Consider the following 17,879-nt stretch of genomic DNA (forward strand, 5'->3'; position numbering starts at 1 on the left):
TTCGCTGCTGTTTCACTCTCCCTCTCTCCCTCTCTCTTGGTCTTTTGTGTTTTGTTGTTTATGGTAGTGTTTCCCCATTCCGTTCTCATTGTCCGTTCTATATGACCCGATTTTATGAGCCCCACTGCTGACAGCAGCCGCCCACAATATCTAGAACTTGTGACGAGCATCATTTTGGCATTTTATTAATGTGTCGATCCGTTCAAATGAATGGAGGGTTTTACCCATTGCTCATGTGCTATGTGGCCACTAAGTATGTATATTCGAAAGTGAATCTATCTGCAAGATATGCGCATCTTCTGCTGATGAATGGTTTTGCATTGAGTGTGCTTATTATTCACATGAGAAGATTGCAACTGAGTGTGAACACTGGGGGGGAAAATAATCTCAAGAAAATTCTCTTTGAATTCAAAACCTCCTCCTCTCGGTTCTAGTAGGTGCCACACGAAAGGTGTCCGCTCAAGAGACACATCTGGAGACGGATCCTCACATACTACATTATGTACTTTATAGTTCTTGATTTTTCGAATGGTTTGGCAGGGAATTGCGATTCCAGAACCATTTAAAGACTAAAAAACATTCAAAAGGAGTCTATTAGATAGTTATATGCATTCCATTAGCTCATTTCAGCTGACCTCTGACCTATTTTCGTTTTAACTAGTTTCTTTGCACCTTTAACAGTCTCCTTCCTCATTTCGATTGGTAATTACATCAATGGCCAAGCCCATTTGGCAAATGCAACGCGCAACAGCAACTCGTGATTTTGCAACAACTGCAAAATGCAATTAATCTTCGGTCCCCCCGAAAAACTGTCGGGGTCCGCAAACAATCCCTCGCTCAATGCAAACAACCCCCCCACGTCATGGGACATGGCCCAAACGTAACGTAACGCTTTCAAAATACACGGTTTTTTCCCCTCTTCGGTGACGCTACAATATGCCAAGTTTTATGATGATGGAACGAGCAGCGGGAGAGAGTGACAGCGTCGGAGCATCACGAATGTTGGGGTCGACTACCAGATGCCCAGCACTAGGACCTACAGCGCGCATATCCTTAGCCTCCTCTAGGTCTGTTGGTCTCCAATGTTCAGCTTATTGCATTTTGGTGGATCACTTGCCGAGTATAAGGGCCTCAAAAGAGAGGGTGCAAAAGTCAGAAGCGTATGGGCCCGAAGTATCCTTGACTAAGTCAAATGCTGTCTGGGACTTGAAGTGTTTTGTGGCTGTTGTTGCTGTTGCTCCTTCTGCCGTTCGTCCTGTATCTAATCAGCATTTGTGTGTCAGTTTCTTTGTGTGTCTGTGTGTGGCATATTATCATAAGCAATGATTTATTTATAGAAGCAAACCAGGTGACGGCACACAGATACTCTCGCATACACACACACACAAAGATTGGCGTTGTCCTCGCTCAAGTTCGGTTCTGCTGTCAATTGATTTGCTTGACCCACATGGGGCTCGGGCCACGGGCAAAAAAAAACTTAAATTTGGATAGACAGCGGCGCACCCACTCACCGCTTACCTTTCACCGCTCACCTTTCACCGCCCAGCGTCCCCCACCCTGGTGCGGTTTGCCGCCTTTTCACCAATCCGATCAATATTTGGCAGAAGGAAAAAGGGGGAAACCACTGGGGTAGCCCGCCAAAAAGGTTTTTCCGCCGACTTAAAGCTCTGTTTCAGTTTTTTTTGGGCGCTAAGCTTTTGCCCAATTGTTGCTGCTGTCTGCAAGGCAGGCCAAAAGGACCCTCAGGTGTTGCTCAATTAAAAGGAAATTCATTTGCACGGATTTCAGCACAAATGAAATTTATGTAAATTAATTTTGAAAAACTTTTTAATTAAGCAAAAAATGTGTTGGATCGAGTGGCGTACAATTTTTGGTGGCCACCGGCCCAGGGAATCCAAGCTGCCGCCCTAATCTGTCTAATCTATGCAAATGAAATGCGGACACCTGTCCGCCCAGGAGGATGGGAGGGCCTTCGCTTTCTTCAACTGCCGGCTGCGGTGTTCCTGGTTTCCTTTGAGTCTCTTTTCACGCCGCAAACGCTTAATTACAGGCGGCCTGGGGGCTTAGGAAAGATACTCTAGTTCCACTAAGGGGCCCGTATAAGTGGAGGAGGCTACGCCTACTAAGACTACGTATACTGCTAATGATATTCATGAGTTTGTTTTCCCTACATTCACTACCAAATGAATGTGGTTTTAAAGGCAGATACATACATGCTCGTATATGGGATATTGGTTGGATTATGTGGAGCAGAAGGTTTTGCCTAAGAACCTGGTCGGAATATTTAGAGCTACGACTATTTACGATATCCCTCAGCAAATCGGCTTATTAGAACTCAGGATTGATGGAATGGTGTAAGTCCTTAAGAAATTCTTAGCCAAATTAAATCTGCCACTCTTTAAACGTTGGAGCCTCGCCGTCTGCACTGCCATCTGTCTATATCCTTTAACTCTTTCAATTTCTATGACCCAAAACTGAACAAACATCAACTGGCGCAAGCCAAATCCCTCCATGGCACCACTCGACGCGTTTCGTGGAGCCGAGAGTGGAAGATAAATTGAGGCTGTAAAAGCAAAACACTTTGCACACAGCCATTGGCCAGAGCAGTGCCAGGGAAAGAGGCCACTTTATCATAAACTCGACTCAACAGGTTCCTACGGTTCCCCCTCTCAGGCATCCCGCGTTGAGTCATTTCCCCTTTCAGCCAGTGTCTGTGCTGCCATAAAAGTGCTCTGTGCTCTGATTGAATAAAAATTTCATTAAACGCACATTTTCTAGCAGCTTGAAGGCGTTGGCAAGACGCCCCCTCGGCGAGGACTCTCTCTGCGATCCTGGCATCTCTTGGAGGAGAGGAAGAGGAAGCCTGGCCTTGCCTTAGGCAGGATTTTGCTTTGTTGCCGTTTATTTTAATTGCCGGCATTAGACGTTCGTTGATAGGCCATGAAAAAGCCGTTGGCTTTTGGTGTGAGCGCAAAAGTCCACAGAGACAAAATGGCGAGACGGATACCCATACTCCGATTCCCCTACTCCCTCCTTTGGGGCAGGAAGTACACCCTTCGGAATCCATCAAGCAAAATATAGCCCCCCGATCAGCCAGAGGTATTGCCGGATTCGTTTCGGCCTTAGGATTTCTCGCGTTTTTGTTTCAGCCGCTTCGTCGGCTTCATTTCCGTTGCGAAGAAGTGGACCAAGGGGGCGGGGACTAAAGAGGGCGTAGAGTGGAGAAGTGTAGGTGGAAGAGCCAGACGTTGTCATTCTGTTTTTGCGGTTGCTTATTCGGTTGTTAAATGGTTTTTACGACGCTTTCTTCGTTGCCGAAAATTTTCGCTTTGCGGTTAACTTTTCCTCCCTCGCCTGCCACCCCATTCGCACCACACCACCCCGTGAAAATTTTCAGCAATTTCCAACCGACTGCGTTAAGCTCCTCGAGTGTTTGGGTAATTTCACAGATTTATGCAACTTTCTAGAGGCGGAAAAAGGAATTAAGCAGGAGCTGAGTGGCGATGATGATTATGAAGTGAGTTTGCTTTGACCTGAACGGGGTTCCATTCGTGTTTCAAGTTTCGGGGCTTAACCGTTTGCCGTTTAACGATTTTTATGGCCATAGAGCTACCTCCTATCGCCCCCAGATCGCTTGTTGTAATTTGTTGTTGCTGTCATCAACAACACAGGGAGCCTTGTCGCCCAAGTCGGCCCATATTAGCACAGACGAATTTTGGGCTATTATTCCGATTACTATATAATGAATACAATACAAGGATAAAAATACGATAAATGCTCCGGCCTTATCTGATAATACATGCGAATGTATCCGCAACTAATAGCTTTCATACAATATAAGCAAGGAAATGCTGAAAATGTGCACTGCATTTATCGTTTTGCCCAGGTTATTTTACACAGCTCAGAAAATCGGAATTTGAACTTCGCGCCTATAATTAATAATGTATACTACATTTTACAGTGACGCTCCATCTGTGTAGAGCTTCCCTAAACTGCTGCTAGAGGGCGGCACTCTAGGAATTATTGGCGCCATCTACTGCTTTAAAAGCGAAGCTACATAGCCGCAAATGTATAATTTCTTTGAATTTGTTCAGTCAAAACAAAATCTTCTGCGGCGGCTGAAAATAATGCTTGCAAAATTAGGGAGTGTATGGCAGTGTTTCTTAATGTCATGGCTGCAGTTAGCTTTTTTGTGCAAACAAATGCACCATGGCAACACTCCCACACAGACACCCACACACCGACAATCACTCGGATAATTGTCTGGTCGGTAGCAGCTAATTTCGTCTGGACAGAGCAACGGCAGCGGTAAAGAGAGCTGGCGGCGACAGGTAAACAGCGCTCACCCTGCTCTCCCAACCAACTTCCTCGCTCTTTTACTCTCCCAACTCTCCCAGTTTTTTTCTCTCCCTCTCTTTTTGACTACACTACTCTCTTTAACTATAGAGCGCGTCACAGGTAAAATTCAAACGGTGCTTTGTAACGTATTTCTGGTCAATTACCAAGGCACAATTGCGCAGGTGCAAAAGAGACGTCTGCTACATGCCGCTGCCAGAAAGAGACCGCCATACATACGCTGTACAGATTGACGCGATCGTGGCCCAAAGCGAAGCCATGGCCAGAGTCGGTGTCTCAGTTGCTCACGCGGCTTCTTACCTGTCGACCGACGTTTTTTCCGAAGAATAATCCGAGTGCGCGCGTTTGTTCCAGGTGTATCTCTCCGTGTGTGTGTGTGTGCGTACCCTCTCTTCTACGCGCGCGTTTCTTAGTGTGTGTGTGTGTGTATTCAATTAATTACAAAAGCAAAAAAAAGAAGCAGCTCTGGGAATTGAATGAAAGAAAGGCAAAACCCCCGTTGAAAAAGAGTGTATGCAAAATAGTAGTTGCGTGATACAAAAGGCCATCAAAAGAGGGAGCAACAAAAGAGGCAGCATGAAAGGTGATTAATTCACTTAAAAGTGCAATTAAACAGCAGCACCAGCAGCAACTTCAAGCAGCAACAACAGCTAAAATCATTGGAGCAGCGCAAGGTGCAGACAAGGTGAGGGCGAACTTGAAGTTTTTTTTTCGGGAAAATTATTCAACAACGAAAATATTTAATGAACGCGTGTGTATGTGCTTGGGTATTGCTCTCTCTGTGTGTGTGTGTGTGTGTGAAATAAATGCACAACAACAGAAATTGCACTTGAAAAACCATGACAAGAAGAGAAAGAGGAGTTGTGGCGGAGAAGGTGAAAGAAGAGGCAGAAAGTGATGATGATGATGGGGAAGAGGAAAAAAATCAGTACAAAACGGTATAAACGTGATTCTTTTTCCACACGCCATTACCCAAGCGACCCCGCCTGCTCCGCCGCCTGTCTTTGGCTCTGTGGGAATTTTCTTGGGAAGAGACAGAAGAGCCGGAGGAAGGAGGTGGGGCAGGAGAAGGAGCAGCAGCAGCAGGAGAACTGGCAACCTGGTCTCCAATTTGATGCTGCAACTGTACACGCTGTGCAGCACTCAGTGCTCTAGACTCTCTTGCCCACACCCCACTGTTCTCTCTGAAGTGCTCTTCCCTCCCAACCTCCCTCTCCCATCCTCTCTGACTTCTGCTCTGATCCATTGGCGACATTTTTGGTTGGGAGCGTTGCCTGCCACAGCAATAACAACAACAACAACAACAACCAGAGCTTGCCTGAAATGAAGCGTGGACTCGATCGGCAGCAGCAGCATAAAAAAAAACGCAAATCTGGCGCAATTGAGCGCGAATGAATGCCAAAACCAGAAAAACAAGCAACAACAACTACCAGAGAGAGGGAGAGAGAGAGAGAGAGACAGTCACTGGCAAAGAGAGAAACAACAACAACCACAGCGCATAGATTGCCGGCCTCAAGTTACGACGTCGTCGACGATGCTGCCCCAAACTTGGCTTTCGATGCTGCTGATCATCATCCAACTTCATGATGATGATCGTTATTATGGTCTTTTCACTGAATGAGCCACATTCCGGTTTAGCATTTCAACAATCCCGAACACACAAAAGCATCCCCAAAAACCCACACACAGACGACAGACAGCAGCGCACACAGCTCTCCCCAGTGGTCATTCCCCACTCCATTCCGCCTTCCCCCACCCCTCGCACACTCCATTTCCAATTGAAAAGCCAGTCGGCAACTGTCTGTGTCTCCTCTCTACCTCTCCCTCTCCCTCTCTAACTATCGCGCTTAAACATGTTCGGTCCCGCACCCCCACTCCTCGCCCTTCCTTCAACCTTGCTGTAAAAAAGCAACATGGCAAGTTTTTGTTGCTGTAAATGCAAACCTGTGACGTTGCTGTTGTTGTTGTTGTTGGTGCCTGCATTCCAGCGATCGCTGCTGCTGCCGCCGCTGCTTCGGTTTGCGTTGGCAGCACCTGGAATGCACCCATAGTCAGCCTATCTCTCTCTCTCTCTTGTTCTCTCTTTTGGGTTTCTGTTGCTTTTGTTTGTTTAGAAATTCCAAGAGAGGCACACAACGAAAACGAAAAGTGTGAAAAGTGAAGCCACCAAAGCGGACAAACGACGAACTTTGAGCCCAGCCTGAAAGAGTGTATGTGTGAGATTGTGTGTGTGTGTGGTTCTCCTTTCCCTTTACTTAAGCCTCTGCTGCCATCTCTCTCTCTTCCTCCATCTCTGTCCTTCTCGGTGGCGCTTGGACCCCCGAAAAAAAGAAGGAGTAAGGCTGAGGGGGAAACCTGCACGTTTTTTACATGTAATGTGAGGTCAGTAACACTTTTGTTTCAAACATTTATCACTCTCCGTTTTGGTGCGAGTGAGTGCGTGTGCACCGTTTATGACGTCAAAAGCGGCGCTTGGAGAGTGAGAGAGAGAGAGAGGCACGTTTAATGAACTCTCGAGTTGATTGACAGGCAATTTAGTCGTATTGTTGGGGCTTTGAGAGAATGAAATTAGTGGATCCCACACGTGTGTGGACCCCTACTTTAAGGTATAGAAATTCTTTAACTCTTCATATTTCTCTTCTGGAAACTTCGAAAGGAACTCATTTCTTTTTTGGATATTGGAATTCGTCTTCTACAATTTCTCACAGCTTTTAATGAAAAATTTAACAAAATAATTGCCTTTCCAAGTTTCTTTCAAAACATCTGCATCCGTCGGCACATGCTGAGGCTTCAATCCTTCGTGGAAATGGAAATTTCACACTGGAAAATCCAACTAAAACGAAACTCTGTTGTGTGCGAGGCGTGGCACGTGCAACCGCCCACAATTTGAGTTTTAAAAACATGTCTCTGGCCGCCAGAAACGAATGTTGACAAACCTTTTTTTCCAACTTTTTTTCTGAATTTGTTTGGCATTTCACTGAAGCGGCACCGAAAGAGATGGGGAGGCAGAAAGGGGGGGGGGGGGGGGGGGGGGGGGGGGGGGGGGGCTAGAGGGAGCTTGTTTTCTCATATCCAAACGAAGCGTGCGAGATTTTATTTAACGCGGCTTGTCCCCCCACAGAGAGAGAGAGAGAGGGAGAGGGGAAGTGGGAAGTGGGAAAGTGGTGACTCCAGAGGGCAGCGGGGTATGTGGGGGGGCACAAACAAGCTGCGTGTTTACACATATTTTTGCCTCTCGTCCGCTCCCAGTCTTGTTTTTTTTGGCCACAACGAAATGAATTGGGTTTGGGCCTGGCCCACAACTAGTTGCTCTTGGGAGCACACAAGCACAGCCGCACGTGCAGACAGCCGCACCCAGAGCACCCCAACCGCTGCCCTCCGAAGCCCCTCAGACCACGTCTCGGTTACAGCTCTCCCCAAAAACTACCGCCCCTCGGCCAGCACTCCCCCCGAAGGGAGGCAGACTATTGTCCACGCACGCATTTTACAAAAAATAAACCGAGTCTCGAATTTCTGTTTGTTTTGTGTGGACGGATCTGCATATTCCCATAGTCCTCCAGTCTCGAATCACCACATCTGCCACAAATCGTACAACTATATCGTATGGTACCTGCCATACAGGGAAGGACCTTCAAGGGTATCAAAGTCTTCCATTCCCGAAAGCCGGCGCCCTCACTTCTTGTTTGAGTTGCCAACTTTTGTGGCAGGAGTGAGAGAGGGGAGGCCCGGAACTGGGGTTGAGGGGTAATGGGAGGTCATGCATACATCTGTAAGTACAATCATTACGCGGGACTCGGCTAGATATATGTATTCCTCCTCTCGTATCTCTTGCCTCAAACAGTGGATCCATTTCCCGCATTTTGTGGCTGCCTGATTGTCATGCAACCCAACCCCCGCCCTCCAAGCCCCCTTTAAGGCCACCCATGTGTGTGTGTGTGTGTGTGTGAAGGCAACCGTTTGGTTTTTATGTCTTTTGTAAAATTTTTATTTAATTTTTGAATCTTTTTTTTCTTCCATGAAAAGTTTAATATTTGTTTTTCATGCTTGCGATTTGCATAATTTCCACAAACACACACACACAGAGGGTCACACACACACACACACATGCACGCATCATGACCTCCATTTGTGACTAGCCTGTACCTGAGAGAGAGAATGAGAGAGAGAGAGAGAGAGGGAGAGGGAGAAAGAATGCTCTGCTCGCATGCGATATATTTTATGAATGCAAATCCCTGTTCATTCGGATTTGGTTTACTTACTTGCCCCAAACCTGCTCAAGCCTCATCCCCGGCCCCATCTGCCCCATCTGCCCCATCTGCACCCTTATTCACTTTCACCTTCTTTGTGCTCTGTTCTCTGTTTCATCGTCTGCCTCCTACACAGAGCCACACAGCCACAGATTCGCTGGCTGCAGTTTCCATCTCAATTTCCATTTCCACCCACATCTCACATGTGGGGGCAGTCGAAGCGTTTTTCGCCCTGCTTTAGTTTGCTTTTTATCCATTCATATCGCAGTTCCATTCATGCGCTTCTCCTACAAAATGAAAGGGAGCTAATCGACTGCAAGAGTACCCTGTAGTGCCTAATGCCTGGGAATAATATACAGAAAAAATGCAGCTAAAAGCCCACCACCCCCCTCTATAATCCTACAGGGTATTCTCGAATAGAGAGTACCCAAAAAACTTAAACTGAACTGAATATTTATTATTATTATGTCCCCCGCCACTCGCCTGGCCTGGCCCTCCGCCTCATTTACCTGTCTGCCACCCACTGCCCCTTTCTTCCGGCGGCGCCTTTTCCACCTTTTGGTTTCGTAGCTTTTTTGTTCGTCTTTTCCCTTTTATTTATTTTTATTGTGTGGCGCGCGGCTTAAATGCGCTTTGCAGATATTTTATGCCTTCCCTTCAAGCCAACCAAGGGGGTATCCAGGGGGGGAATGTGGGCCAAATATGTTTATTTGACACACACATCCGTCCTACACCACCCCGCCCCGCCCCGCCCCCCTCCAGCTGCAGTCTGTCCGCCTCTAGCCATGCAAATCTCTCTCCCTCTCTCTCTTTTCTCTCTGTCTTGCTCTTCGAATTCGGAATCAAAGTTCTGTTGTTGTTGGATTATCCCGTGACACGGCTCATACGCTTACAAAAGAGTTTTCGCTTACAGCCACGCCTACCACCGGGCGCCCCCCTTTTTGGGGGAAGCCCATTTTAGCCCTGACAAAGCAATTTTTGTTATTTTGCCGCAATTGAATTTGTTTTTCCTTTTTTTTTTTATTTTTGGTTCAACTTTTGGCATTTTTATTATTATTTTACGCCATTTTTGGTTGAACCTTTGAACCTTTTACGTTTGTGCGTTTGGCAGGAAATGAAGTGAAACGAGAGTTTCGATGAACTTTGGAAAACTATAGAATTGTTTGTTTTTCCAAAAATCTACACAGGCCATCGCCTGCTCAGCCAGAGTGGATCCTTTCTATCCTTTTATCAATCCTGCCGCAGTCTGAGGAGGAGTCTTTGAGGAGTTTGCAACTTTTTAGTAGAATTGAAGAGCCCTCAACGGTATAGACTTTGATGTTCAGGAATAAACAAAACTTTTGTTCCCCAAAAACGCAGAGAGTTGCACAGATTTAAGGGACATCTTTGGGTCCATAAGTTAAAGCCCTACTTAAAGCCTTTGAATAATTAAACACATGCGAATATATGGTTTTTGTATGGCCTCTAAGGGCCACCACACCGCCCCCCCCTCGGACAGGGAGCAATTCCCTGCTCATTGAATCGTGATTGCGCATCGTTATCAATTATTGAGCGGGCAATTTAAATATCATAAAAATTAAATTGTAATTTTAAATTAAAATCCCTCGAACGGGAGAGGGAGAGGAAGAGCGTGGGTTGACCATGGCAAGCGGAAGGAAAGGACATTAAATCCGTTTAGGTTCAGTGTGTGTGTGTGTGTGTGTGTGTGTGTGCCCCTCTGTGCCCCCTTATAGAGTGCGTTCAGTGATGTTCACATTTGATACCATTGTGTGTCCGACCTAAAGCCCCCAAACTCAACCTTTGCCCCTGCCCCCTGGCACTCACTGGTGGCTAATCTGTACGAGGGGGGTGTGGGCGGTGGGCGTGTGCGTGGGCGTGTGCGTGTGCAGGGTGATGATATGCAAGCGGAATCCTCTTCTGGAAAATTGCCTCCAGAATCCTTCACGCTTCATCAATTCCCATTGTTGTTTCTACCACTGTGTGTGTGTGTGTGTGTGTCACTGCCTTGCTCTCTCTCTCTCTGCCCTCTCTCTCTCTCTTTCTCTCTGTCTCTCTTGTACATTGAATTGCAAATATTTATGCGTGTGTGAAGGGGAGGAGGGGAGTCAACGGAAGCGCCACTGCCAACCCGCTCGGTTTTTCCTCTCCCTCTCTCTCTCTCTCCCGTTGCGTACTTAAGCGAATTGCGTATTTATGTGTGTAATCGCAACTCATCATTCGTTGTGGCATGGGGGGGGGGAGGATCGGGGGCTTGGGCGGTAGTTTTGCGTGTGTGTGTGTGTGTGGCAGTGGCGGGTTGGGGAAAATATATACACACAACGGGGCTTTATCGTTATGGACTGATGGATTTCCGTCTGTTACCTTTTCGCATTACGAAAATGTCGCTTGGGTTTCCCCCCCCCACTAACTATATCTACCTCCTCCCGCTTTGGCCCCTCTACCCAACCACCATTTAAACGTCTGTCGTGTCAGAAGTGGCTGCGATTTATTTCGGCAGCCATTTACATATTTTATTGTCAGCTAATGCCAGGATTGTGGGTGCGTCCTTTTGAGGTGGGTCTACGTCTACTTATCTCCTTGACTATTTCCAGTGTGCGCCATTTAGTGACAAGCCCATTACAGAGGATGATAATTCACCGTCGTTCAGCCAGGAGGAGGAATTAAGCAGGAAATCAGCGGGAAAGACGGGAATAAACTATCCTTAAAGTGTATAAAATATACATCAAAGAAGGAAGACCTCTTTAAAGACCTTCTTATTGATTCCGTTTTTCCGTAAAGACAAGCCTTCCATACGAATCTCATTTCCCTGTCCGAGTATCTATAATTTGTATTTTTATTGAATTTTGCTGCATTTTAATTGAATTTGAACCAAGAAAATATATCAATATTTTCTCTAGCAAATTCAGCCACAAATTACAAAATTACATATATACTTGTATGTGGTTTTTGTTGCTGTGTGGCTGCCACTGCCACACAACACAGATTGATTTTCCCTCTCTCGAGGCAAGTCCGTGCCACCACTATTTTCCCTCATTTTCCCTATGAAAACATTGCAAGAATTTAATTTCATTTGGCGCAGAATTTTTGCATAATTATTTGCAGATTGCCGGCCACATTTCTGGGGCAACAATCATCATTTCAGCAACCCATCATCATTCTGTCCCCCCCCCCCACCGTTACCACCCCCTAAGTACATAAAAAGTTTAACCAAAAAAAAAGGAACAACATTTTTGCTGGTTTTGTTTTTGCTTAATTAAATTGAAAATGTTTTTCCGCTGGATTTGCTGGCCCAACGAAATGAGCCTCCCCGTGCCCCTCCCCCACCCCCTCCGCCCGATGACAGGCCAGGCATCGTTGGGTGTTCTTTTTTTGTTGTTTTTTTAATAAAGCAAATCGATGGCTGGAGTCGGGAGTAATTGAACAAAGTGCCACAAAAATTGTTCAGAAGAAAAGCTGGAAAAGCGTTGAAACAGAAAAGCGTTAAGGGAGGGGGTGCGGGTGCCACTTAACGGTGACCTTCTTCGAGGTAAGCCAAGCGTTGCGTATACGCCGTGATGGGCGGAAAGCAAGAGACAGGGAGGGAGAGGGAGAGGGAGAGTGCTGGCGGATGTTCTGAGCATATGGCTCATTCAATCATCCGCCGATTCATTGACAAGTCTGTCAATGGGCATATTGATTTATGACCCCGCCTGACACCACGTCACCCCCTGCCCTTCTCTGTTGGGACCCCGACGGAGCCCCAAGCACAAATCGTTTCCACTTTCGAGATAATTACCAATCCATATGGAAGAGTGTGTGTGTGGTGGCATGCCACAGCCACAAAACATGCCTTTGTTTTGCATTTACCGCCCGCTCAACACGCAAATAATTGCGATGAACCGCAGAGCGTTGCAAACTCTGTATTGTTGTTTGTCCAAGCGTAAGGCAGCAGATAACCAGATACCAGATACCAGAGATAGATACAACTGTTAGATACAGATGCCTGGCAGTGGCAGATACTGTTTTATCTCTGAGTGGGTAAGTAGTTTTATCGGTCGAGTGCATCGAACGTGCTTTTGTGTGGGCTACCGCCACTGATTGGCCCCCACACGCCCCACACTGCTCTCCCAGTGCCATCCACCATCTGGAGGATACACACAAAGAATCTCCTGTTGATCGAACCAGCCAAGATGGACAGCACCTGACTTTTGTCTGTTTGAACAGCTGGCCTTCGAGCCACTCTCTCTGGAAAGCGGAAAAGATGGTCGCTTTGCCACTTCCGCGCTAGAGGGAGGGACCAACAACAGCCGGTGGCAGGGGAGTGGCACAACACCCACTGGGTGCTCGCTTTGGGGGGCTGTCTGCCAACCTCGCTGGGCAGCAGATGGATGAGACCCAGGGATGGCCCATGTTGGCTCCAAGCCTGGGCAAGAGAGCGCGTAATCAGGCTCTAAGCCAAACAGCCATAAGATGGTTGCGGCTCTGCTTGGGATGCCTGCATTTATGTCAGACATGGCCTGGACACAACAAGGAGGGAACCTCAATATCTTCGATATCTCTGCCTCGAACTCCGAGCGGGTTTTCGAGCGAATGCACTGCCACAACCATGTTAATTAGTTTACTGCCGGCAGGTGTTGATTTCAAGCTCCTGTTGTGCATACAAACACACACACTCTCACCCCCCGGGGGGGCTGGATATGCACCGTGTTTGCCATCGTCTATGGGGCAAACTTTGGGTGGTGGCAAGGGGAGGGGAAAACATCCCCAAAACAACAATAATGGAACAATAACAAAGGCAACAGCAGGGAAAACATTTTCCCATTCAAATTTCCACACATTTTGATGTTTAACATTAATTTCCATTAAAATGGCATTCACTTTGGCGCCAATTCGGGCTAAAACGTGATGCAACGGATCCACCGACGCCCCCATGGGAGGGGACCCATGGAAATGCGAAACTGAAACCGAAATTGGAAACCCACAGAGAAAATAAACTGCACGAATAATAATAAACACCGCAGTGCGGCTTACGAGTAGATTTCCCCATTTATTCCCATATCCCCCATCGAATCGGATCGGAAATTGTTTACTGGAGCGGAGCAGAGCGGATCGGATTCCCCCAATCCCCAATCCCGGGACAAATAATTAAAACAATTGTAAATTACGAATTTAATGAGAATTTCCATTGATTTGCCCCGTCCGTGGATATCCTGGGGATTTACATGCGAATCTCTCTACGGCTACGGAAGCGATGGCCAATCCGGTCAATCATTCCATTGAAATCTCGGCTTTTGTGGGGCCCATTGATGGCTGGCCTTGGTATTTTTATGGTAAATATTTGCGCAGATTTTCTGTGCAATAATTATTCATAATTGATGTGTATTTGGCTTTTGGTCGGTGAAAATTAGTCGCCTAATTGTTGGAATATATATTTGGATATGTTTCGAACAAATGGTAGATGATTGAAGGCCATTGGCTTTAACTTTTGCCGCCCCTCTCCAGGGATATGGATTTTTGTGCATTTGACACGTCTGGCACGGCCACGTTCTGTTTATGGCGCCGTTAGTGGCACGAAGGTGTCAGAAAGAGGGCGAGGGCGAGGGAGAGAGGTGTAGAGGTGTAGAGGGCGTGGTGTTTTTTATAGTATTTTGTGGGTGGCGATACAAAAGGAATGCCGTAGCGTTTGGAGCTGTCATCAAACATGCAAACTGCATTCGAGTAAATTGCCAAGTGAATGGCATGCTTCTGCCCTCCACTCCCCCGCTGTGGCAGCCACCACACTATGCCACTGTGCCACTGAAGTATTTGCCTCGCAAACTCAATCTCTAAACGGAGCGGAGGGGAGCGGAGGGGAGGACGAGCAAAAAATCAATCAAATGCCTTTAAGCAATAGACAGAACTTTCGTTCGACCGAAGAGTAACTTTTGGAGCAAGAGAGGGGGAGGGGAGAGAGATTAGATTGCATCCCTGGCGGTGCTCCGAGGAGCAACAAAGTGCGGGTAATATTATCAGGATATCAACATAAGGGCCATGGGGATTGCCTCCTGAGATTTCCAGCCAACAAACTGGGAAAAATGTATCCCCCCCCACTACCTGCCCGCTGCCAGGCTGTAGTTTATTTGTTGTATGTGCAACATCCCGAATAACTTGTTCCACACAAATCCATAAATGCCTGCCCACCGCTCAGCCAGGGAGGGGGAGGGGGGAGGAAGCCTGGCTGTAAAGTTTTTCCCCACACACACACACACACACACACACACACACACACACACACACATGCATGAAAAGTGGAAAGTGAAAGGCCGGCGAGTGGCGCAGGGGCGGGGCGGGGGGAGGAAAGAAAGCGAAATTGCTGACAGGAAACTTCCAATCAGAAATGAATTACTTTGAAGTGAAGTTGAAGTTGCCACAAGGAGGAGTGGATGCCGCCGCAGTGTCAGGTTTAAGCAGCCATGAAATAACATTAATTTGTTGCAAATTCGTTTGCCACAAAGTTTTTCTAAGTTGAATTAATTCGATTAGCTTATCGGCGGTTCAAAGTTGCGACTACGTCTACGTCAGGGAGGGTATTGGGACGTAGAGGGGGCGACACGACGACGACAATTCAAATTTTATTAGATTACATGAAATTTATGTGGCAATCAACTTAAAAAAACAGAACGGAATGGAATGGAACAGCACACCAAATGTCTAGGAAGGAAGTAGGATGGGGTGGGGTGGGGTAGGGGGGGTGGGGGGGGAAATGCAAATGATATAGGGTCTAGAACAGGGACTGCCTGCCACTGCCACTGGCACTGTGTGTGTCCTCATTTTAATAAGAATGAACTTCTCCCGGCTCTCTCTCTCTCTATCTCTTCGTCTCCCTTTCTCTCTTTGTGGAACTAAATAAGTCAAATAAAAAGAGTGTATTACTGCCTCTGTGTAGGGGGTCTGGGGGGAATCTCTCATTTCATTTCATAAAGCAAGGCCAAATAATTTTCGTTTATTTTGTTAATATTTTTACGGCAAAAATGCTTGAAATTGATAAGGCTGCCTTTTGTATGGGACCCACACATGTATGCGTGTGCGTGTGTGTGTGTGTGGGGGGTGTGTGTGTGTGGGTGGTCTCTGTGGGTTTGCTTTGTTAGCAGCCGCAACCACAGGGAGACAGAGGGATTTCCTTTTGGGTCCAATTCTATAGAAGGTTCCCTCCTCCATGGAGCGACGATTGGAACACGCTTTGACAAGTTTAAGGAAAACCTATAATTCTTTATAGAAATACTGAATACTGAATGAATGGGCAGATAAAGAAAGATATCACCAGCAGGCTTCAACTTTAAGGAAGAGTATTGAAAAAGGCCTCTTTAAGCAACAAAAAAGAAGCCTCAAGAGTGAAGTCTTTGATTTGAAAAGCGGAAAGGAATGGAGTATAATTAGCCCTTAAAAATGTTTAGAAAAAGACGAAAAAGATGGCTAGATGGAGGATATATGTAGAACCATTAACGTTGGGGATCTCTTGTATGAAACACTCCCCAAAATACTGATACCCCCCTTCAAAGGGAGAAAACCAAAGCCAAAAACCAGAAGGAAGCCAAACAAAAATTTGTTGAAAATGCAAAATTTAAATTGTGTTTGTTTTCTGTAAAAAACACACGCACACTGTCACGGGGGGGATGTACCTGCCTCCCCCTTCTGAGGCATATCTATATCTAATGATTATTTGTTTGTTTCGCCCTCTCTCAACATTTGTTTGCCTTCTTCTTTATCCGCAGATTGGATGAGAGTCTCCAACGACATGGTATGAAGGAGCCGACGAACACTTTGGATGAAATTGTAAGTGCTTTGGCTAATCAGTGGGGTACTACACGGTCGGTGGATTAATTTAGAGTCAAGTGGCAGCATATCACACACGTGTCCTTCAAGCACAAGCCATTCCCCCCCCCCAGACACAGACCGTATCCACCTCGGAGCCCCATAATCTACCGGAATCGCATCCACAAGCATTAAAATCCATGTACGAGTGCATTTGTATGCGAAAAAGTCACGACAATGCAACGGACACATAATGAAAGTGAAGTGGTGGGCCGTATTGGGGGCCACAGAAGGGAGGGAGGAGGGGGGTGCCACAGAAGGGTTGGGTCTGGCCACTGATGTTGCAAGAGTGTTTTTTGTGTAGTTGCACGCAGTTGGCGCTTGTTAAAATGAGAGAGAGGGAGAGAGCGAGAGATAAAGTTGGAAATGCAAAGCAATCTAAATAAAATGTCAGTCCCGCAAGTGGCGGCAGGTGGCGTCGCCCAAGAGTGGCAGGAGGGGGGGGGAGAGAGAGACCGAAAGAGAGGGCATAATGAAGGAGAGGCAACAGAGATGGGCAGAAAGGGGGGAGAGGGAGAGAGGATCCGATCTCCAAAGCAACGACAAACAATAGTTGGGTGGTGCGATGTGCGATGTGTGGTGGGGGGGACGGGGGGTGGTGTTGGACTTCAAAGAGGAGTTTTGTGTTCAGTTGGAGACCAGAGGAGTGGCTGTGGCTGTGTTGGCCAAGGAGAAGGTCCAAACGATGTCGAGCGTTTGTCAGACCATCGTCGCGGCGAGTAATTGTTATGTAAATGAGTTTTACAGTTTTTGCTTGGCCCAAAAAGGTCACAGAGGGAGAGACAGAGAGAGCGGTAGAGAAATAGGCCAAAAATATTTCACAGTCAAGTCAAGTCTGTCTCCTGCCGATGATGAGCAGAGGATTTCCCGGACAACAAAAAAAAACTTTTTGTTTGTCTTTTGTTTCGTTGTCGTTGTCGTTGTCGTTGTCGTTGCCTTTGGTGCATGCCCCTCCCCTCTGCCCACCTTTCAGGGCGCCCTGTGTGCAGGCAAAGCTCTTTATAAAATTGCAAATCAGTTTGTAAGTCGTTGTTGCTGTTGTTTTGTGCCACTTTATAGCCATCTTTGGCCGTAACATTTTTGTGGTGTAAACATACGAACGGCTATGACTGTATTTCAGTAATAAAGTTGCTACGTTCTGCGGGGGCGGGACATAGGATACAGGGGGAAGGCGGCATGAGGCAGGCAAACACATTGCAAAGTTAATAACCGTTTAGGAAAGTTTAAAGCGGAATGGAATTTACAATACCCTCTTCTCTCTCTCTCTCACTCTCTTTGAAAGGACCTTTTTGCGAGGTGCTGGGGAGGTGCGGCTTTGTGTGGAAATCTCACCCTCTTTTGCAGGGGGGAGAGGGGGAGGGAAGTCCCTATTCAATCTATCATTAAACTATTAATTTCCTGTGGGTAGCCCCGAGACAGAGGAAACCACGTTTTGGGGCTCCACTT

The 17,879-nt window shown here is 46.8% G+C and overlaps 1 protein-coding gene across 1 annotated transcript in view; it reads left to right on the forward strand.

Moving 5' to 3' along the window:
- Positions 1–4,604: 4,604 nt before the first annotated feature.
- Positions 4,605–17,879, forward strand: part of LOC108159844 (apoptosis-stimulating of p53 protein 2) — a 36,791-nt gene continuing 23,516 nt past the window's right edge. The window contains exons 1-2 of the mRNA XM_033391008.1: positions 4,605–5,041; positions 16,334–16,394. Coding sequence (XP_033246899.1) covers positions 16,362–16,394 — 33 coding nt within the window. The 5' untranslated portion in view covers positions 4,605–5,041; positions 16,334–16,361. The remainder of the gene's footprint in view (positions 5,042–16,333; positions 16,395–17,879) is intronic.

Source organism: Drosophila miranda, chromosome 3 (assembly GCF_003369915.1).
Source record: "Drosophila miranda strain MSH22 chromosome 3, D.miranda_PacBio2.1, whole genome shotgun sequence".
Lineage (NCBI taxonomy): Eukaryota > Metazoa > Arthropoda > Insecta > Diptera > Drosophilidae > Drosophila > Drosophila miranda.